At 44.3% G+C, this 23,602-nt stretch overlaps 1 protein-coding gene across 15 annotated transcripts in view; it reads right to left on the reverse strand.

The window, feature by feature from the left end:
• LOC118376315 (sex comb on midleg-like protein 2) overlaps nucleotides 1-23,307 on the reverse strand; it is an 83,898-nt gene extending 60,591 nt beyond the window's left edge. Inside the window, exons 1-5 of one of the 15 annotated variants that reach the window (XM_052468941.1) lie at nucleotides 22,710-23,307; nucleotides 17,286-17,401; nucleotides 16,552-16,605; nucleotides 16,274-16,344; nucleotides 15,566-15,800 (exon numbers count right to left, since the gene is read on the reverse strand). In XM_052468941.1, the coding sequence (XP_052324901.1) occupies nucleotides 15,566-15,800; nucleotides 16,274-16,344; nucleotides 16,552-16,605; nucleotides 17,286-17,307 (382 nt within the window). In that variant the 5' untranslated portion in view covers nucleotides 17,308-17,401; nucleotides 22,710-23,307. The other 14 variants (XM_052468888.1, XM_052468892.1, XM_052468906.1 and 11 more) reach the window with 14 other exon arrangements.
• Between the last annotated feature and the right edge of the window lie 295 nt (nucleotides 23,308-23,602).

Genomic DNA, 23,602 nt, shown 5'->3' on the forward strand with positions numbered 1-23,602 from the left:
CAAGAGTGGTAGAGATACTCTTAATGATCGGCTATGAAAAGCCAACCGACATTTACTCCTGAGGTGCTGACTTGCTGCACCCTCGACAACTACGGTGATTATTATTATTTGACCATGCTGGTCATTTATGAACATTTGAACATCTTGGCCATGTTCTGTTATAATCTCCACTCGACACAGCCAGAAGAGAACTGGCCACCCCTCATAGCCTTGTTCCTCTCTAGGTTTCTTCCTAGGTTTGGGCCTCTCTAGGGAGTTTTTCCTAGCCACAGTGCTTCTACACCTGCATTGCTTGCTGTTTGGGGTTTTAGGCTGGGTTTCTGTACAGCAGTTTGAGATATCAGCTGATGTACGAAGGGCTATATAAATACATTTGATTTGATCTTTGTTTTGGAGGTGTTCAGAATAAGACTTTCACTGGCTGTTGTCATATCGATCCCGTTAACGGGATTGCAGCCCTAAGAAGTTAACTGTGCAACCATAAAAAACTATAGACCACCTTTAACAATAAATGTCACATGATGTTGTGCAAATGGAATAGACAACAGTTGTAAATTGTAGGCATTTAGCAAGACACCCCCAATAAAGGAGTGGTTCTGCAGGTGGTACCACAGACCACTTCTCAGTTCCTATGCCTCCTGGCTGATGTTTTGGTTACTTTTGAATGCTGGCGGTGCTTTCACAAGTGGCTCAGGTAGTGCAGCTCATCCAGGATGGCACATCAATGCGAGCTGTGGCAAGAAGGTTTGCTGTGTCTGTCAGCGCAGTGTCCAGAGCATGGAGGCGCTACCAGGAGACAGGCCAGTACATCAGGAGACGTGGAGGAGGCCGTAGGAGGGCAACAACCCAGCAGCAGGACCGCTACCCCCGCCTTTGTGCAAGGAGGAACACTGCCAGAGCCCTGCAAAATGACCTCCAGCAGGCCACATGAGGGTGGTATGAGGGCCCGACATCCACAGGTGGGGGTTGTGCTTACAGCCCAACAGGACTTTTGGCATTTGGCAGAGAACACAATGATTGGCAAATTCACCACTGGTGCCCTGTGCTCTTCACAGATGAAAGCAGGTTCACACTGAGCACATGTGACAGACGTGAAACAGTCTGGAGACGCCGTGGAGAACGTTCTGCTGCTTGCAACATCCTCCAGCATGACCGGTTTGGCGGTGGGTCAGTCATGGTGTGGGGTGGCATTTCTTTGGGGAGCCACACAGCCCACCATGTGCTCGCCAGAGGTAGTCTGACTGCCATTAGGTACCGAGATGAGATCCTCAGACCCCTTGTCAGACCATATGCTGGTGCGGTTGGCCCTGGGTTCCTCCTAATGAAAAAACAATGCTAGACCTCATGTGGCTGGAGTGTGTCAGCATTGATGCTATGGACTGGCCTGCCCATTCCCCAGACCTGAATCCAATTGAGCACATCTGGGACATCATGTCTCGCTCCATCCACCAACGCCACGTTGCACCACAGACTGTCCAGGAGTTGGCGGATGCTTTAGTCCAGGTCTGGGAGGAGATCCCTCAGGAGACCATCCGCCACCTCATCAGGAGCATGCCCAGGCGTTGTAGGGAGGTCATACAAGCATGTGGAAGCCACACACACTACCGAGCCTCATTTTGACTTGTTTTAAGGACATTACATCAAAGTTGGATCAGCCTGTAGTGTGGTTTTCCACTTTAATTTTGTGACTCCAAATCCAGACCTCCATGGGTTGATAAATTTGATTTCCATTGATAATTTGTGTGATTTTGTTGTCAGCACATTCAACTATGTAATGAAAAAAGTATTTAATAAGAATATTTCATTCATTCAGATCTAGGATGTGTTATTTTAGTGTTCCCTTTATTTTTTTGAGCAGTGTACATAACCCAACCAGAAGCACTGAGCTAAAAGGGTAGAACTGCCACGTTCAAAGGATGATCAGTCTACAATTTTAATGATAGGTTTATTTGTTTATTTGATTATTTGAACAGAATAACAACAACAAAAATCCAGAAAAACACATGTCAAAAATGTTATAAATTGATTTGCATTTTAATGAGGGAAATAAGTATTTGATCAAAAATTGACTTAGTACTTGGTGACAAAACCCTTGTTGGAAATCCCAGAGGTCAGACATTTATTGTAGTTGGCCACCAGGTTTGCACACATTTTTTGTCCCACTCCTCTTTGCAGATCTTCTCCAAGTCATTTGGGGCGGCAGGGTAGCCTAGTTGTTAGAGCATTGGACTTGTAATCGGAAGGTTGCAAGTTCAAACCCCCAAGCTGACATGGTACAAATCTGTTGTTCTGCCCCTGAACAGGCAGTTAACCCAGGCCGTCATTGAAAATAAGAATTTGTTCTTAACTGACTTGCCTGGTTAAATAAAGATAAAATAAAAAAAATAAGGTTTCGAGGCTGATGTTTGGCAACTCAAACCTTCAGCTCCCTCCACAGATTTACTATGGGATTAACGTCTGGAGACTGGCTAGGCCTGCACCTTAATGTTCTTCTTCTTGAGCCACTCCTTTGTTGCCTTGGCCGTGTGTTTTGGGTCATTGTCATGCTGGAATACCCATCCAAGACCCATTTTCAATGCCCTAGCTGAGGGAACGAGGTTCTCACCCAAGATGACGGTACATGGCCCCGTCCATCATCCCTGTGATGCGGTGAAGTTGTCCTGTCCCCTTAGCAGAAAAACACCCCCAAAGCATAATGTTTCCACCTCCATGTTTGACGGTGGGGATGGTGTTCTTGGGGTCATAGGCAGCTAAGGTAACTGATCTAAACGACTACCGCCCCGTAGCACTCACTTCCGTCATCATGAAGTGCTTTGAGAGACTAGTCAAGGACCATATCACCTCCACCCTACCTGACACCCTAGACCCACTCCAATTTGCTTACCGCCCAAATAGGTCCACAGACGATGCAATCTCAACCACACTGCACACTGCCCTAACCCATCTGGACAAGAGGAATACCTATGTGAGAATGCTGTTCAACGACTACAGCTCGGCATTTAACACCATAGTGCCCTCCAAGCTCGTCATCAAGCTCGAGACCCTGGGTCTCGACCCCGCCCTGTGCAACTGGGTACTGGACTTCCTGACGGGCCGCCCCCAGGTGGTGAGGGTAGGCAACAACATTTCCACCCCGCTGATCCTCAACACTGGGGCCCCACAAGGGTGCGTTCTGAGCCCTCTCCTGTACTTCCTGTTCACCCACGACTGCGTGGCCACGCACGCCTCCAACTCAATCATCAAGTTTGCGGACGACACAACAGTGGTAGGCTTGATTACCAACAACGACGAGACGGCCTACAGGAAGGAGGTGAGGGCCCTCGGAGTGTGGTGTCAGGAAAATTACCTCACACTCAACGTCAACAAAACTAAGGAGATGATTGTGGACTTCAGGAAACAGCAGAGGGAACACCCCCCTATCCACATTGATGGGACAGTAGTGGAGAGGGTAGTAAGTTAAGTTCCTCGGCGTACACATCACAGACAAACTGAATTGGTCCACCCACACAGACAGCATCGTGAGGAAGGCGCAGCAGCGCCTCTTCAACCTCAGGAGGCTGAAGAAATTCGGCTTGTCACCAAAAGCACTCACCGCCTGGTACGGCAACTGCTCCGCCCACAACCGTAAGGCTCTCCAGAGGGTAGTGAGGTCTGCACAACGCATCACCGGGGGCAAACTACCTGCCCTCCAGGACACCTACACCACCCGATGTCACAGGAAGGCCATAAAGATCATCAAGGACAACAACCACCCGAGCCACTGCTTGTTCACCCCGCTATCATCCAGAAGGCTAGGTCAGTACAGGTGCATCAAAGCTGGGATCGAGAGACTGAAAAACAGCTTCTATCTCAAGGCCATCAGACTGTTAAACAGCCACCACTAACATTGAGTGGCTGCTGCCAACACACTGACTCAACTCCAGCCACTTTAATAATGGGAGTTGATGGGAAATGTAAAATATATCACTAGCCACTTTAAACAATGCTACCTAAATAATGTTTACATACCCTACATTATTAATCTCATATGTATATGTATATACTGTACTCTATATCATCTACTGCATCTTTATGTAATACATGTATCACTAGCCACTTTAACTATGCCACTTTGTTTACATACTCATCTCATATGTATATACTGCACTCAATACCATCTACTGTATCTTGCCTATGCCGCTCTGTACCATCACTCACTCATGTATCTTTATGTACATATTCTTATCACCTTACACTTGTGTCTATAAGGTAGTAGTTTTGGAATTGTTAGCTAGATTACTTGTTGGTTATTACTGCATTGTCGGAACTAGAAGCACAAGCATTTCGCTACACTCACATTAACATCTGCTAACCATGTGTATGTGACAAATACAATTTGATTTGATATGATGTTCATTGGCAAACTTCAGACGGGCATGTATATGTGCTTTCTTGAGCAGGGGGACCTTACAGGCCCTGCCGGATTTCAGTCTTTCACGGTGTAGTGTGTTACCAATTGTTTTCTTGGTGACTATGGTCCCAGCTGCCTTGAGATCATTGATACGATCCTCCCGTGTAGTTCTGGGCTGATTCCTCACCGTTCTCATGATCATTGCAACTCCACAAGGTGAGATCTTGCATCGAGCCCCAGGCCGAGGGAGATTGACAGTTCTTTAGGGTTTCTTCCATTTGCGAATAATCGCACCAACTGTTGTCACCTTCTCACCAAGCTGCTTGGCGATGGTTTTGTAGCCCAGTCCAGCCTTGTGTAGGTCTACAATCTTGATCCTGACATCCTTGGAGAGCTCTTTGGTCTTGGCCATGGTGGAGAGTTTGGAATCTGATTGACTGATTGCTCCTGTGGACAGGTGTCTTTTATACAGTTAACATTTACATTTAAGTCATTTAGCAGACGCTCTTATCCAGAGCGACTTACAAATTGGTGCATTCACCTTATGACATCCAGTGGAGCAGTCACTTTACAATAGTGCATCTAAATCTTAAAGGGGGGTGAGAAGGATTACTTATCCTATCCTAGGTATTCCTTAAAGAGGTGGGGTTTCAGGTGTCTCCGGAAGGTGGTGATTGACTCCGCTGTCCTGGCGTCGTGAGGGAGTTTGTTCCACCATTGGGGGGCCAGAGCAGCGAACAGTTTTGACTGGGCTGAGCGGGAACTGTGCTTCCTCAGTGGTAGGCAGGCGAGCAGGCCAGAGGTGGATGAACGCAGTGCCCTTGTTTGGGTGTAGGGCCTGATCAGAGCCTGGAGGTACTGAGGTGCCGTTCCCCTCACAGCTCCGTAGGCAAGCACCATGGTCTTGTAGCGGAAACTGAGATTAGGAACACTCCCTTTAAGAGTGTGCTCCTAATCTCAGCTCGTCGCCTGTATAAAAAGACACCTGGGAGCCAGAAATCTTTCTGATTGAGAGGTCAAATACTTATTTCCCTCATTAAAATGCAAATAAATGTATAACATTTTTGACATGCGTTTTTCTGGATTCTTTTGTTGTTATTCTGTCTCTCACTGTTCAAATAAACCATTCAAATTATAGACTGATCATTTCTTTGTCAGTGGGCAAATGTACAAAATCTGCACTTGACACGTTTATGAAATTGCTTATTCCAGTTACTCATAAGTATGCACCCATTAATACAATGACTAAAAACAGTTAAAACCCAGTGGATTTATGGGTATAGTTGAGAGGGATGAGGCAAATGGAATGGCAAATCAGTCTGGCAAATGTATTGCAAATTGAGAAATCATTAATTGAATCAGACGGCTCATTCATCCCAAAAACAACTGATATTTCCAACTACTTTAAAGATTTTTTCATTGGCAAGATTAGCAAATTTAGGCATGACATGCCAGCAACAAGCACTGACAACACATCCAAGTAAATCTGACAAAATTATGAAAGACAAGCATGATAATGCTTGACGTCGAGACTGGTGTTTTGCGGGTACTATTTAATGAAGCTGCCAGTTGAAGACTTGTGTGGCGTCTGTTTCTCAAACTAGACACTAATGTACTTGTCCTTGCTCAGTTGTGCACTGGGGCCTCCCACTACTCTTTCTATTCTGGTTAGGGCCAGTTTGCGCTGTTCTGTGAAGGGAGTAGTACACAGCGCTGTACCAGATCTTCAGTTTCTTGCATGGAATAGCCTTCTTTTCTTCTTCTTTTCTCAGAACAAGAATAGACTGACGAGTTTCATAAGAAAGTACTTTGTTCCTTGGCCATTTTGAGCCTGTAATCGAACCCACAAATGCTGATGCTCCAGACACTCAACTAGTCTAAAGAAGGACAGTTTTATTGCTTCTCTAAATCAGCACAACAGTTTCAGCTGTGCTAACATCATTGCAAGAGGGTTTTTGAATGATCAATTAGCCTTTTAAAATGATAAACTTGGATTAGCTAACACAACGTGCCATTGGAACACAGGAGCGATGGTTGCTGATAACGGGCCTCTGTAGATATCCCATTAAAAATCAGCCGTTTCCAGCTACAATAGTCATTTACAACATTAACCTCTAAGCATAGAGCCCCATAAAACTTTTTTTTTTTAATTAACCAGCACAGGGGTAACATAATCAAACTGCATTAAAATAAATGGTTTACCTTTGACAATCTTCATCTGTTTGTAATTCCAATGCTCATTGTTACACAATGAATGATCTTTTGTTTTATAAAATCAGTTTTTATAGCCTAACACGAAACATTTTGTGAACCCCTTGTGTCGTGAATTCCATCTCATTCCATTTTCGACGACACATTCCAGGTAAATCACCCACAAAGAACGTGACTTTTCCAGTCAGGTTCTCTCTCTCTCTCTATCCACCCTCTTTCTCATTAACTCTAGTCTCTCTCTCTCTCTCTATCCACCCTCTTTCTCATTAACTCTAGTCTCTCTCTCTCTTGGTTTCACTGCAATCAACTGGTTTGTTTGTAACACAATCAAACCTGATGGGCCATTTCACGGGACGTATTGACTGAAAGAAACCGATTTGAAGACAACAAGTAATGACAGCATTGTGCACCAATGATTTACCCGCTGTTTCGTTGATTGACTGTCTTTTAACCCAATGACCACTGATCGTCTTGAAAACAAGCTGGGTAGATAGCCAATGAGCTGAGCTAAACGGCAATATGCCATGTTTATGTGTTGCAAGACCAACCCATGTAGAAAGCTCCAGCGTAAAGAGAGTCATGCGCTATTGAATTTTCATACCGGAAAGAGAAACACATATTACGCATGGCATTGTTTGGTGAACGCGCAGATTCAGCTGTTTATATATCAATCATTATGGCGACTAAGTCAGGGAAAGCTAAATCTTAAGTCTAGATTTACAGATGTACACACAACTTTAGAATACATTGATTAGGAAGGTGAGTCAGAGATTGTTGTAGGATGCTTTATTTAGCGATTGTGGAGGAATATTTTTTAAACGGGAGAGGACATCGTTTTGGACTGGTGAGTTCTTATCATGCTAATGCCCTTGTTTGAAATTAATAATATAAAATATTACTTGTGATTTTTTATTTATTTTAGAAGCAATATTTAAACATTTAATGTCATGAAATGTGAGATGCGTGTGTCTGCATTTACATTTACATTTAAGTCATTTAGCAGACGCTCTTATCCAGAGCGACTTACAAATTGCCGCCCTACCCCAACCCACATGAAATAGCCTATTTGAGGCTGTTGAGGAGAGGGCAGGACCACATCAATGGCCAAAGTGAAATGGAGACAGTAGATACAGCTGTTCTGTTGAAATATAGAGACAGTAGATCTAGCTGAAATGTCATAATATAAAAGAGACAGTAGATCTAGCAGGTAATAATAATAATAATAATAATAATATATTCAACCTTCAACTCTATATATATACTGCTCAAAAAAATAAAGGGAACACTAAAATAACACATCCTAGATCTGAATGAATGAAATATTCTTAAATACTTTTTTTCTTTACATAGTTGAATGTGCTGACAACAAAATCACAAATTATCAATGGAAATCAAATTTATCAACCCATGGAGGTCTGGATTTGGAGTCACAAAATTAAAGTGGAAAACCACACTACAGGCTGATTACAACTTTGATGTAATATCCTTAAAACAAGTCAAAATGAGGCTCGGTAGTGTGTGTGGCCTCCATGTGCCTGTATGACCTCCCTACAACGCCTGTGCGGCTCCCCAAAGAAATGCCACCCCACACCATGACTGACCCACCACCAAACCGGTCATGCTGGAGGATGTTGCAGGCAGCAGAACGTTCTCCACAGCGTCTCCAGACTGTGTCACGTCTGTCACATGTGCTCAGTGTGAACCTGCTTTCATCTGTAAAGAGCACAGGGCGCCAGTAGCGAATTTGCCAATCTTGGCTGTAAGCACAACCCACACCTGTGGACGTCGGGCCCTCATACTACCACCCTCGTGGAGTCTGTTTCTGACCGTTTGAGCAGACACATGCACATTTGTGACCTGCTGGAGGTCATTTTGCAGGGCTCTAGCAGTGCTCCTCCTTGCACAAAGGCAGCGGTAGCGGTCCTGCTGCTGGGTTGTTGCCCTCCTACGGCCTCCTCTACATCTCCTGATGTACTGGCCTGTCTCCTGGTAGCGCCTCCATGCTCTGGACACTACGCTGACAGACACAGCAAACCTTCTTGCCACAGCTCGCATTGATGTTCCATCCTGGATGAGCTGCACTACCTGAGCCACTTGTGTGGGTTGTAGACTCCGTCTCATGCTACCACTAGAGTGAAAGCACCGCCAGCATTCAAAAGTGACCAAAACATCAGCCAGGAAGCATAGGAACTGAGAAGTGGTCTGTGGTACCACCTGCAGAACCACTCCTTTATTGGGGGTGTCTTGCTAAATGCCTATAATTTACAACTGTTGTCTATTCCATTTGCACAACATCATGTGAAATGTATTGTCAATCAGTGTTGCTTCCTAAGTGGACAGTTTGATTTCACAGAAGTGTGATTGACTTGGAGTTACATTGTGTTGTTTAAGTGTTCCCTTTATTTTTTTGAGCAGTGTATCTGTTTATTATACCTGTTGATACAGGGCTCATATGTGAAACTATTTTAACTGAACATTTTCTTTCACAGTGACACCGACTCCAAATGGGAGTCTTATCCGGTGTCCTTTGTGAATTTAAGTATGCTCTCTCTTATTCTCTCTCTCGGAGGACCTGAGCCCTAGGACCATGTGTCAGAACTTCCTGTCATTATGACTCCTTGCTGTCCCCAGTCCACCTGTCCTTGCCGCTGTTCCAGTTTCAACTGCTCTGCCTGCGGCTATGGAACCCTAAAATGTTAATTTTTACTCGAGGTGCTGTCCTGTTGCACCCGCTACAACCACTGTGATCTCGGCACAGCCAGAAGAGGACTGGCCACCCCTCATAGCCTGGTTCCTCTAGGTTTCTTCCTAGGTTTTGGCCTTTCTAGGGAGTTTTTCCAAGCCACCGTGCTTCTACACCTGCATTGCTTGCCGTTTGGGGTTTTAGGCTGGGGCTATATAAATTGATTTGATTTGATTTTTTTTTCACCTTTATTTAACCAGGTAGGCTAGTTGAGAACAAGTTCTCATTTGCAACTGCGACCTGGCCAAGATAAAGCATAGCAGTGTGAACAGACAACACAGAGTTACACATGGAGTAAACAATTAACAAGTCAATAACACAGTAGAAAAAAGGGGAGTCTATATACAATGTGTGCAAAAGGCATGAGGAGGTAGGCGAATAATTACAATATTGCAGATTAACACTGGAGTGATAAATGATCAGATGATCATGTACAGGTAGAGATATTGGTGTGCAAAAGAGCAGAAAAGTAAATAAATAAAAACTGTGGGGATGAGGTAGGTGAAAATGGGTGGACTATTTACCAATAGATTATGTACAGCTGCAGCGATCGGTTAGCTGCTGTTTGAAGTTGGTGAGGAGATAAAAGTCTCCAACTTCAGCGATTTTTGCAATTCGTTCCAGTCACAGGCAGCAGAGTACTGGAACGAAAGGCGGCCGAATGAGGTGTTGGCTTTAGGGATGATCAGTGAGATACACCTGCTGGAGCGCGTGCTACGGATGGGTGTTGCCATCGTGACCAGTGAACTGAGATAAGGCGGAGCTTTACCTAGCATGGCCTTGTAGATGACCTGGAGCCAGTGGGTCTGGCGACGAATATGTAGCGAGGGCGAGCCGACTAGAGCATACAAGTCGCAGTGGTGGGTAGCATAAGGTGCTTTAGTGACAAAACGGATGGCACTGTGATAAACTGCATCCAGTTTGCTGAGTAGAGTGTTGGAAGCGATTTTGTAGATGACATCGCCGAAGTCGAGGATCGGTAGGATAGTCAGTTTTACTAGGGTAAGCTTGGCAGCGTGAGTGAAGGAGGCTTTGTTGCGGAATAGAAAGCCGACTCTTGATTGATTTTCGATTGGAGATGTTTGATATGGGTCTGGAAGGAGAGTTTGCAGTCTAGCCAGACACCTAGGTACTTATAGATGTCCACATATTCAAGGTCGGAACCATCCAGTGTGGTGATGCTAGTCGGGCATGCGGGTGCAGGCAGCGATCGGTTGAAAAGCATGCATTTGGTTTTACTAGCGTTTAAGAGGCCACGGAAGGAGTGTTGTATGGCATTGAAGCTCGTTTGGAGGTTAGATAGCACAGTGTCCAATGACGGGCCGAAAGTATATAGAATGGTCGTCTGCGTAGAGGTGGATCAGGGAATCGCCCGCAGCAAGACCAACATCATTGATATATACAGAGAAAAGAGTCGGCCCGAGAATTGAACCCTGTGGCACCCCCATAGAGACTGCCAGAGGACCGGACAGCATGCCCTCCGATTTGACACACTGAACTCTGTCTGCAAAGTAATTGGTGAACCAGGCAAGGCAGTCATCCGAAAAACCGAGGCTACTGAGTCTGCCGATAAGAATCTGGTGATTGACAGAGTCGAAAGCCTTGGCAAGGTCGATGAAGACGGCTGCACAGTACTGTCTTTTATCGATGGCGGTTATGATGTCGTTTAGTACCTTGAGTGTGGCTGAGGTGCACCCGTGACCGGCTCGGAAACCAGATTGCATAGCGGAGAAGGTACAGTGGGATTCGAGATTGTCAGTGACCTGTTTATTGACTTGGCTTTCGAAGACCTTAGATAGGCAGAGCAGGATGGATATAGGTCTGTAACAGTTTGGGTCCAGGGTGTCTCCCCCTTTGAAGAGGGGGATGACTGCGGCAGCTTTCCAATCCTTGGGGATCTCAGACGATATGAAAGAGAGGTTGAACAGGCTGGTAATAGGGGTTGCGACAATGGCGGCGGATAGTTTCAGAAATAGAGGGTCCAGATTGTCAAGCCCAGCTGATTTAAACGGGTCCAGGTTTTGCAGCTCTTTCAGAACATCTGTTATCTGGATTTGGGTAAAGGAGAACCTGGAGAGGCTTGGACGAGGAGCTGCGGGGGGGCCGGAGCTGTTGGCCGAGGTAGGAGTGGCCAGGCGGAAGGCATGGCCAGCCGTTGAGAAATGCTTGTTGAAGTTTTCGATAATCATGGATTTATCGGTGGTGACCGTGTTACCCAGCCTCAGTGCAGTGGGCAGCTGGGAGGAGGTGCTCTTGTTCTCCATGGACTTCAGTGTCCCAGAACTTTTTGGAGTTGGAGCTACAGGATGCAAACTTCTGCCTGAAGAAGCTGGCCTTCGCTTTCCTGACTGACTGCGTGTATTGGTTCCTGACTTCCCTGAACAGTTGCATGTCGCGGGACTGTTCGATGCTATTGCAGTCCGCCACAGGAGGATTTTGTGCTGGTCGAGGGCAGTCAGGTCTGGAGTGAGCCAAGGGCTGTATCTGTTCTTAGTTCTGCATTTTTTGAACAGAGCATGCTGATCTAAAATGGTGAGGAAGTTACTTTTAAAGAATGACCAGGCATCCTCAATTGACGGGATGAGGTCAATGTCCTTCCAGGATACCCGGGCCAGGTCGATTAGAAAGGCCTGCTCACAGAAGTGTTTTAGGGAGCGTTTGACAGTGATGAGGGGTGGTCGTTTGACTGCAGCACCGTAGCGGATACAGGCAATGAGGCAGTGGTCGCTGAGATCCTGGTTGGCCAGTTGGTCAGGATGACGTCTATGAGGGTGCCCTTGCTTACAGAGTTAGGCTTGTACCTGGTGGGTTCCTTGATGATTTGTGTGAGATTGAGGGCATCTAGCTTAGATTGTAGGACTGCCGGGGTGTTAAGCATATCCCAGTTTAGGTCACCTAACAGAACAAACTCTGAAGCTAGATGGGGGGCGATCAATTCACAAATGGTGTCCAGGGCACAGCTGGGAGCTGAGGGGGGTGGAGCTGAGGGGGGTCGGTAGCAGGCGGCAACAGTGAGAGACTTATTTCTGGAGAGAGTAATTTTCAGAATTAGTAGTTCGAACTGTTTGGGTATGGACCTGGAAAGTATGACATTACTTTGCAGGCTATCTCTGCAGTAGACTGCAACTCTTCCCCCTTTGGCAGTTCTATCTTGACGGAAGATGTTATAGTTGGGTATGGAAATCTCTGAATTTTTGGTGGCCTTCCTGAGCCAGGATTCAGACACGGCAAGGACATCAGGGTTAGCAGAGTGTGCTAAAGCAGTGAGTAAAACAAACTTAGGGAGGAGGCTTCTGATGTTGACATGCATGAAACCAAGGCTTTTTCGATCACAGAAGTCAACAAATGAGGGTGCCTGGGGACATGCAGGGCCTGGGTTTACCTCCACATCACCCGCGGAACAGAGAAGGAGTAGTATGAGGGTGCGGCTAAAGGCTATCAAAACTGATCGCCTAGAGCGTTGGGGACAGAGATTAAGAGGAGCAGGTTTCTGGGCATGGTAGAATATATTCAGGGCATAATGCGCAGACAGGGGTATGGTGGGGTGCGGGTACGGCGGAGGTAAGCCCAGGCACTGGGTGATGATGAGAGAGGTTTTATCTCTGGACATGCTGGTTGTAATGGGTGAGGTCACCGCATATGTGGGAGGTGGGACAAAGGAGGTATCAGGGGTATGAGGAGTGGGACTAGGGGCTCCATTGTGAACTAAAACAATGATAACTAACGTGAGCAACAGTATACAAGGCATATTGACATTTGAGAGAGACATACAGCGAGGCATACAGTAATCACAGGTGTTGAATTGGGAAAGCTAGCTAAAACAGTGGGTGAGACAACAGCTAATCAGTGGATGGGGCAGGGGAGCTGGACTGGCGAGTGTTATCCAGGTAAAAAAAAACTAACAATGACTAAGTAGCTTGTAGCTAGTTAGCTGGTTCGCTTCTGGAGGTTCTTGAGTGTGTTCTAAAAATTAAAAATAATAGCGATTCCGTATCACATTGGGTGAGGCAGGTTTCCGGAAGGTATAAACAAATTTTAAAAATCGGGAAGAGATAGAAAGTACATATGGGCCACTGCGATGCAGACGATTAGCAGGCCGGGGTAAACAAGGTAGTAGTTATCTTGTTCATTTTAAAGATGATGATAAAACAATGAAAAAAAATATATGTTTTTTCTTTTTGTATCTAAACCAGATCTATTGTGTGTTATTCTCCTACATTCAATTCACATTTACACAAACTTCAGAGTGTTTTCTTTCAAATGGTACCAAGAATATGCATATCCTTGGTTCTGTGCCTGAGCTACAGGCTGTTAGATTTGGGTATGTCTTCAGGCGGAAATTGCACAAAGTAGGGGGGAGCTGCAATTAACAACTTCTACACTGTATTTCTGACCAGATGTTATTTTAAAATGGACAAAAAAAAATGCTTTTCATTCAAGAACAAGGACATTTCTAAGTGACCCCAAACTTATGAATGATATTGAATGCGTTTCTACGGGCTATAATAGTAAACGCTTAACCCAATATTTTTCAAATAATTAAAAATGAAATTGTTATACATAAAGGCCCCCTAAAATTCCAAATCCAATAGCTAAATAATCCATGGTATGCTAACAATTCCATATGTTAGCTGAGTACCCTACCTCCAACGGCTAGGTTAGGGCCGTAGGTTAGGGCCGTAATTCCCCCATATTGGAAGGTTAGTGTTATTAACGTACCCAGTGGGTTAGGGTAGAGTTATGGTTAACGTACCCAGTGGGTTAGGGTAGAGTTATGGTTAACGTACCCAGTGGGTTAGGGTAGAGTTTTTTTTTTTTTTTTTAACCTTTATTTAACCAGGCAAGTCAGTTAACCTGTTAAGTCGACCCTCTACTTTTTAGAACATTCTGTTAAAAATCGCGCAACATTTCAGCGCCCTGCTACTCAGGCCAGGAATATAGTATATGCATATGATTAGTATGTGTGGATAGAAAACACTCAGACGTTTATAAAACTGGTTAAATCACAGCTGTGACTATAACAGAACGTGCGTTTCATCGAAAAGTGCAGGAAAATCTGATCACTGAAAATGGAAATAAATATCCTTGCGCTACTTCCAGGAATTGTTCAAAGTGAACCGAATTAAATGAGGCCGAGGTTGCAGTGCCTACAGCTTCCACACGATGTCTAGAGTCTTGTCATTTGATTCGGCTTTGATTCTTGGTCAAACCGAATCAAGGGAACCGATTCCCTCCGGTCTCCAACCGGATGTTTTGGTCGAGCTCTCTCCAGACATTTTTTCGAGACGGACACCTATAGAATTTACATCGCCTCCTGATGAATTTTATCGCTTATTAACGTGTACTAATACCTAAAGTTGCATTACAAAAGTATTTCGAAGTGTTTTGTGAAAGTTTATCGTCGACTTTTTGAATTTGAAAAAATGACGTTACGTTATGAAACGCTATTTTTTTTCCCGTTTATCACACACAGTCTTCATAGATCGATATCTAGGCTATATATGGACCGATTTAATCGAGAAAAAAGACCCAATAGTGATTATGGGACATCTAGGAGTGCCAACAAAGAAGATGGTCAAAGGTAATGAATGTTTTATATTTTATTGTGCGGTTTGTGTAGCGCCGAATATGCTAATTATTTTGTTTACGTCCCCTGCGGGTCTTTTGGGGTGTTACATGCTATCAGATAATAGCTTCTCATGCTTTCGCCGAAAAGCATTTTAAAAATCTGACTTGTTGTCTGGATTCACAACGAGTGTAGCTTTAATTCAATACCCTGCATGTGTATTTTAATGAACGTTTGAGTTTTAACTAATACTATTAGCATTTAGCGTATCGCATTTGCATTTCCAGAGCTCTAGATGGGACGCCTGCGTGCCAGGTAGGAGCAAGAGGTTAAGAACATATTCTTATTTTCAATGACGGCCTGGGAACAGTGGGTTAACTGCCTATTCAGGGGCAGAACGACAGATTTGTACCTTGTCAGCTCGGGGGTTTGAACTCGCAACCTTCCGGTTACTAGTCCAACGCTCTAACCACTAGGCTACGCTGCCGCCCCCTATGGTTAACGTACCCAGTGGGTTAGGGTAGAGTTATGGTTAACGTACCCAGTGGGTTAGGGTAGAGTTATGGTTAACGTACCCAGTGGGTTAGGGTAGAGTTATGGTTAACGTACCCAGTGGGTTAGGGTAGAGTTATGGTTAGGGTTATAGTTAACATACCCAGCGGCGGCTGCAGCATATCCCCATTCTTTTCACAGGTTCCTATAGGCTGGATGTCTGAGGAGTCGACCAGCCTCCAGAAGTCATTGGTGTTGTCACTGCCATCCAGACGAAGACGCAGACGCACACCCGTCATGCCCATCACAGTGGCGATGCACACAGAGGTGGAGTTCCGAGGGTCATGGACTTCCAGCTTCATCCCCACCTTGAAGTCATTGGAGGGAGGGACTCTGGACTGGAGAGAGACCGAAAACTCACTGCAGAGAGACAGTATACTGTCTCTTAGCCTTCTCTGCTGTCACTGAACTCACACTGTCTGAAGAAGCTAGGTGAAGCCGGGGTAGATGGACACATACCTGTCTGAAGAAGCTAGGTGGAGCCGGGGTAGATGGACACATACCTATCTGAAGAAGCTAGGTGGAGCCGGGGTAGATGGACACATACCTGTCTGAAGAAGCTAGGTGAAGCCGGGGTAGATGGACACATACCTGTCTGAAGAAGCTAGGTGGAGCCGGGGTAGATGGACACATACCTATCTGAAGAAGCTAGGTGGAGCCGGGGTAGATGGACACATACCTGTCTGAAGAAGCTAGGTGGAGCCGGGGTAGATGGACACATACCTGTCTGAAGAAGCTAGGTGGAGCCGGGGTAGATGGACACATACCTGTCTGAAGAAGCTAGGTGAAGCCGGGGTAGATGGACACATACCTGTCTGAAGAAGCTAGGTGGAGCCGGGGTAGATGATGTTTCCTTCAGGTACTCCTCCCAACTGAACGACTCTGAGACAGAAACATCAAAGGGTTAGTAGTCCCGACAGACCTACATGTATATACTGATGTAACAGGTATAAAAAAAGACACAAAAAATTACATTTAATAAAACAAAGTTACTTTGCAGTTAGATCAAATGTTATCCTAGGAACAACACATTCAAACTTTTAAAATAGTAAAAGCTAGGGGTGATCTCTCCTAGGAGTCTAAAGTTACCTTTAGCAGGAGTGGGACCTGGAGGAAGGAGACTTCCTGCTTTCTCCTTCTGATCTGAAAACAAACACATCAACACTGACCACACCCGTGTTCATAACCAGGTGGAAAGATGGTATTTACCACACATGCCTTGGAAAATCCACTTGAACGGCCCTCCAAGTGGTAATTACTAGTGGGAAACTCATCTACCACCCTTGAGCTCCGACTTATCCCACATGCTGGCCTCCGCTTGCTTGCCATGAGCCAATCTGCGTTTCTCAATGAGTTTAATGCAAGTGAATGCATCCACCTCCTATAACTACTTTACAAATGGAAATGATCACCTTCCCACTTGGTTAGGAACACAGCATTAGGCCATTTGATGCAATCTTCAACCTAGCTTTTAGCCATCTAGCGAATGTTAACTGCTCTGTGTAAGTTGATTTGCTAGCAAGTCAGAGAAAAAAAGTGTAACTAAACATGTTTTATTATCACCTAAAACAATGTCACTCCTGTCTTGAATAACAAGGTTATATTTTGCAATCTCCCAAAATAAATGTTCTCTGACGAAAGAAGGCTCTCCGACATCTTGCGTTATAAACACTACTCATGTCAGACCAGTAAGTAAGACTGCTGGAAAATGAGGTACACCAGAATTCCATCCATTTGTGAACCCGGCAATAGAATATTGAAACGAGAAATACAATGGCATACTAAATAAATAGGCTGCAGTGTACTTGCTCATGTTTCCTTACCTTTGACTGATGTCCTGCCCATGATGGCTCCTGGGTAATGTGGTTATTCTACAAGGCAATGGGAATGACAGGCAGGTGGTCCACCCAGTGTGCAACTATGGCCCTGTAGTACTGACCTGGAACAGAAAAGACTGAACTTATAAGGTTATAAAATATCAAGGATGTATCTTCTGTCGCAGCAGGTATCCTATAAGGTAGAAGTTGTCTGTAGCAGCAGTTATCCTATAAGGTAGCAAGTAGGTGGTGGTGAGAGCCCTGGCGGAATGTTGCCAGGAAAATAACCTCTCCTTCAACAAAACGAAAGAGCTGATTGTGGATTTCAGGAGACAGCCGAGGGAGCACACACCATCCAAGGGACCACAGTGGAGAAGGTGAAAAGCTTCAAGTTCCTCATCGATCACATCACCAACAATCTGAAATGGTCCACCGACACAGCCAGTGTGATGGAGGAGGCTCAAGAAATTCAGCTTGGCCCCTAAAACCCTCATTAACTTTTACAGATGCACCATTGAGAGCATCCTGTCGGGCTGTAGTATCACCACCTGGTACGGCAACTGCACCACCCTCAAACGCAGGGCTCTCCTGAGGGTGGTGCAGTCTGCCCAACACATCACTGGAGGCACACTGCCTACCCTCCAGGACACAAACAGCACCCGATGTCACAGGAAGGCCAAAAAGATCATCAAGGACAACAACCACCTGAGCCACGGCCTGTTCACCCCATGACCATCCAGAAGGCGAGGTCAGTACAGGTGCATCAAAGCTGGGACCGAGACACTGAAAAACAGCTTCTATCTCAAGGCCATCAGACTGTTAAATAGCCATCACTAGCCGGCCTCCACCCTGTACCCTGCCCTGAACTTAGTCACTGTCACTAGCCGGCTTCTCAACCCTGCACCTTTGACATGGAATCACTGGGCACTTTAAAGTAACAAGCATTTAGTTAGATACTACTGCAATGTTGGAGCTAGGAACACAAGCATTTAATTCTATATTACTGCACTGTTGGAACTAGGAACACAAGCGTTTAGTTAGATATTACTGTACTGTTGGAGCTAGGAACACAAGCATTTAGTTAGATACTACTGTACTGTTGGAACTAGGAACACAAGCGTTTAGTTAGATATTACTGTACTGTTGGAGCTAGGAACACAAGCATTTAATTCTATATTACTGCACTGTTGGAACTAGGAACACAAGCATTTAGTTAGATACTACTGTACTGTTGGAGCTAGGAACACAAGCATTTAGTTAGATATTACTGTACTGTTGGAGCTAGGAACACAAGCATTTAGTTAGATACTACTGTACTGTTGGAGCTAGGAACACAAGCATTTAGTTAGATACTACTGTACTGTTGGAGCTAGGAACACAAGCATTTAGTTAGATATTACTGCACTGTTGGAGCTAGGAACACAAGCGTTTAGTTAGATACTACTGCACTGTTGGAGCTAGGAACACAAGCATTTAGTTAGATACTACTGCACTGTTGGAGCTAGGAACACAAGCATTTAGTTAGATATTACTGCACTGTTGGAGCTAGGAACACAAGCGTTTAGTTAGATACTACTGCACTGTTGGAGCTAGGAACACAAGCATTTAGTTAGATACTACTGCACTGTTGGAGCTAGGAACACAAGCATTTAGTTAGATACTACTGCACTGTTGGAGCTAGGAACACAAGCATTTAGTTAGATATTACTGTACTGTTGGAGCTAGGAACACAAGCATTTAGTTAGATACTACTGCACTGTTGGAGCTAGGAACACAAGCATTTAGTTAGATACTACTGTACTGTTGGAGCTAGGAACACAAGCATTTAGTTAGATACTACTGCACTGTTGGAGCTAGGAACACAAGCATTTAGTTAGATATTACTGTACTGTTGGAGCTAGGAACACAAGCATTTAGTTAGATACTACTGCACTGTTGGAGCTAGGAACACAAGCATTTAGTTAGATACTACTGCACTGTTGGAGCTAGGAACACAAGTGTTTAGTTAGATATTACTGCACTGTTGGAGCTAGGAACACAAGCATTTAGTTAGCTATTACTGTACTGTTGGAGCTAGGAACACAAGCATTTAGTTAGATATTACTGTACTGTTGGAGCTAGGAACACAAGCGTTTCGCTACACATACAATAACATCTGCTAAATATGTGTATGTGACAAAATGTAAGGTAGCGGTTATCTTTTTAGTAGCAGGTATCCTATAAGGTCGCAGTAATCCTATAAGGAAGCAGGTATCCTATGACGTACGATGTATCCTACAAGGTAGCAGGTATCTCTGTAGTAGCAGGTTTCCTAAAAGGTAGCAGGAATCCTAAAAGGTAGCAGGAATCCCTTTAGTAGTAGGTATCATACATTTAGTAGCAGGTATCGTAGAAGGTTATCCTACAAAGTAGGAGGTATCGTTGCAGTAGCATGTATCCGGGGCGATATTTATCGTGTGACGATAGATGTTTTTCTATCGCTTCATATTATGCCCTATAATTTATTTAGTTGTGTCGCAAACCACAAACCACGTTCTTTACGGCAATATTGTGTAGAAGGAAATTTGCAACAAACGTGGAGGAGAGTGAATGTGACACAGAACACAGAGACACGGAGCTCATACCTAAAAAGAGGAGCTACTTCGGTCGCATGGACGTGGTTTGGGAATGAAACTTCTGACACGGACCAGAAAAAAAGTCCTCTGCAAAATAGGCAGCAGGCCGGTCCTGAGGCTCAAAGACCACTAACCTCTTGCCACCTTCGTCAAGAATCATGTGAAACAGTACAGGGAGAGTCTCCACAGACGAGACCCAAAAAAGTAAAGTTGAGTGCTCAAAACAAATCCGACTCAGATGTTGCAAGAGAGGTTTACTCGCGGAAGGAGATAACAGCTGCAGTTACAACTTACATCTGCAAAGACATGGCCCCAATTTAAATGCTCGGGAAACGGGGGCTTCGTGAGTTGGTGCTAACACTTGACCCAAGGTGCCAAATGCAAAATCATATGTGACACATATTAACGCCAAAATAACATGCAACACAGCCAAGTCCCCAAAAACATACTTATATACACACAGTTGAAGTTTACATACACCTTTGCCAAACTCAATTTTTCACAATTCCTGAGATTTAATCAGAGTAAAAATTCCCTGTCTAGGTCAGTTAGGATCACCACTATTTTAAGAATGTGAAATGTCAGAAAAATAGTAGAGAATGATTTATTTCAGCTGTTGTTTCTTTCATCACATTCCCAGTGGGTCAGAAGTTTACATACACTCAATTAGTATTTAGTAGCATTGCCTTTAAATTGTTTAACTTCGGTCAAACGTGTCGGGAAGCCGTTCACAAGATTCCCACAGTAAGTTGGGTGAATTTTGGCTGAGTTTTGTAACTGAGTCAGGTTTGTAGGCCTCCTTGCTCACACACGCTTTTTCAGTTCTGCCCACAAATGTTCTATAGGATTGAGGTCGGGGCTTTGTGATGGCTACTCCAATACCATGACTTTGTTGTCCTTAAGCCATTTTGCCACAACTTTGGAAGTATGCTTGGGGTGACTGTACATTTGGAAGATCCATTTGAAACCAAGCTTTAACTTCCTGACCGATGTCTTGAGATGTTGCTTCAATATATCCACATAATTTTCCTCTCTCATGATGTCATGTATTTTGTGAAGTGCACCAGTCCGTCCTGCAGCAAAGCACCCCCACATGATGCTGCCACCGCCGTGCTTCATGGTTGGGATGGTGTTCTTCAGCTTGCAAGCCTCCGCCTTTTTCCTCCAAACATAATGATGGTCATTATGGCCAAACAGTTATTTTCAGACCAGAGGACATTTCTCCAAAAAGTACAATCTTTGTCCACATGTGCAGTTGCAAACCAGTCTGGCTCTTTTATGGCAGTTTTGGAGCAGTGGCTTCTTCCTTGTTGAGCGGCATTTCAGGTTCTGTGGATAATAGATACTTTTGTACCTGCTTCCTCCAGCATCTTCACAGGGTCCTTTGGTGTTGTTCTGGGATTGATTTGCACTTTTTGCACCAAAGTACGTTCATCTCTTGGATACAGAATGCGTCTCCTTCCTGAGCAGTATGACGGCTACGTGGTCCCATGGTGTTTATACTTGCGTACTATTGTTTGTGCAGGTGAATGTGGTACCTTCATGTGTTTAGAAATTGCTCCCAAGGATGAACCAGACTTGTGGAGGTCTACAATTTATTTTCTGAGGTGGTTTTGGCTGATTTCTTTTGATTTTCCCATGCTATCAAGCAAAGAGACACAGAGTTTGAAGGTAGGACTTGAAATACATCCACAGGTACACCTCCAATTGACTCAAATTGTGTCAATTAGCCTATAATAAGCTTCTAAAACCATGACAACATTTTCTTGAATTTTCCAAGCTGTTTAAAGGCAGTCAACTTAGTGTACGTAAACCTCTGAGCCACTGGAATTGTGATACAGTGAATTATAAGTGAAATAATATATAAACAATTGTTGGAAAAATGACTTGTGTCATGCACAAAGTAGATGTCCTAACCGACTTGCCAAAACTATAGTTTGTTAAGGGCTTGTAAGTCAGCATGTCACGGTAAAGTCGACACTTGTTGTATTCGGCGCATGTGACAAATAAAGTTTGATTTCATTTGGCGATTTAAGTCCAGGAAGCAGCGACCCAACTTCTGTTCACCAGTATTTCAATGTCATCATACGTTCGTTATTCACCAAATACGGAGTTTCGATTAGCAACTGTCGTCATTTGCTGCCGTCACGGCCGATGTGTACTGACAAAGTATAATAAAATGTTAAATAACCGGAAGATTGGCACATCCAATGCATTCCGATGTGTACATGGTAGAAATGAGGGACCTGTAAACATTTTTAGACATTTTTTGTCAGTACACACCGGCCGTGACGGCAGCAAATGACGACAGTTGCTAATCGAAACTCCGTATTTGGTGAATAACGAACGTATGATGACATTGAAATACTGGTGAATATAAGTTGAATCGCTGCTTCCTGGACTTAAAGTAGAATCGCCATACCAAAGTCTCCTGTAAAGACATAACCTGGTTCAGGTGTAGTTACCCCACTTCGGTTCTTGAGAGCTAACGTCAGTAGCTAGCAAAACAAATGAGTTCGCTCGGGCTAAAGCTAGCCTGCTACATCATCCCGGGCGTTGTCTGAAGTTAGTTATCCAGTCAGGTGTGAACTAGTGCTAGGCCAATGCAGATAGTTAGATATATAAATGCATGATTAATTATACCGAGTAATGGACAAACATACCCTGTTAGCTCGCTAGCTAATGTCCCTAGCAGTGTTAGCTTACTAACGAGCGACCTTTTAGTTAATCTTTTTTTTCGATTCGTGACTAATTTCATTTAAATGTTCAAACCGTGGTGGTTTTATGTTGTTTGGAATTAGAAAAAATGAATTACCAGGGCAGCTTTTTAACGAAATTGATCAGATCCCAACACTTTTCTCTAGCAGTCGTCAGCCGCCATATTTCGTAGTTGAGTCAGTGCGCATGAGCAACAGACCGCAACCTGTGGTGACATCATGAGCAACAGTTGCAAAACCAAACTTTCTATTGTATAAATTCAGGCAAGTCCTTCCCGTTTCCGTCTGTTTGCTTCCGCTTAAGAAACGTTTCACTACAGCCCCAAAGGGTGTATTCATTACGCCGATTCCGTTTACTCCAAACGGAAAACGTTTTTCAACTAAAACGAGAGTTTCTGTTGGACAATTTGGTCTAGATCGTTCCCCGTTTAATTCCGGTTTCTTCGTTTGGTTCTTAAACGGTAAACTGTTTCATTTGCCAGACGTAATACACCGCAGTACTGTACCAAATAAAGTAGTATTAACATATGCACAAACTAATTATGTTAGGTTTGATACTGGAACGCCGAGGCATGTGTCGACATCGCTCCCCACTCATCCATGGACATCGAATTATGGGCGATATCAGGTCCGTCTGTTGTGGCCGCAATTTCGTCCAAAATGAGTCGTTCCAAATTGGGCTGTGTTGTTGAGTCCGTCCGGTTTGGTTCCGCCTGACCGCGAGCTTGTTCTACTGTACTCATTGACAACATGAGATCCACGAAAATAATCATATATTGCATAGCCTATTTTGATTAAATTATGGAACTTCATGGAAATATACACAATAAAATATTAATACAATTTTGTTTTTCGACTAATTTAGCTCGTCAAGTTGTCATCTGTTCTGACTTAAGGCACAATATGACTGAACATGGGTGTCTGTACATTTATGGGTGCACAATTGAATTTATAACGATTTAAATTCTATATTTTAACCACTACTTTTTTG

This window comes from Oncorhynchus keta, chromosome 1, assembly GCF_023373465.1.
Source record: "Oncorhynchus keta strain PuntledgeMale-10-30-2019 chromosome 1, Oket_V2, whole genome shotgun sequence".
In the NCBI taxonomy this organism is placed as follows: Eukaryota; Metazoa; Chordata; class Actinopteri; order Salmoniformes; family Salmonidae; genus Oncorhynchus; species Oncorhynchus keta.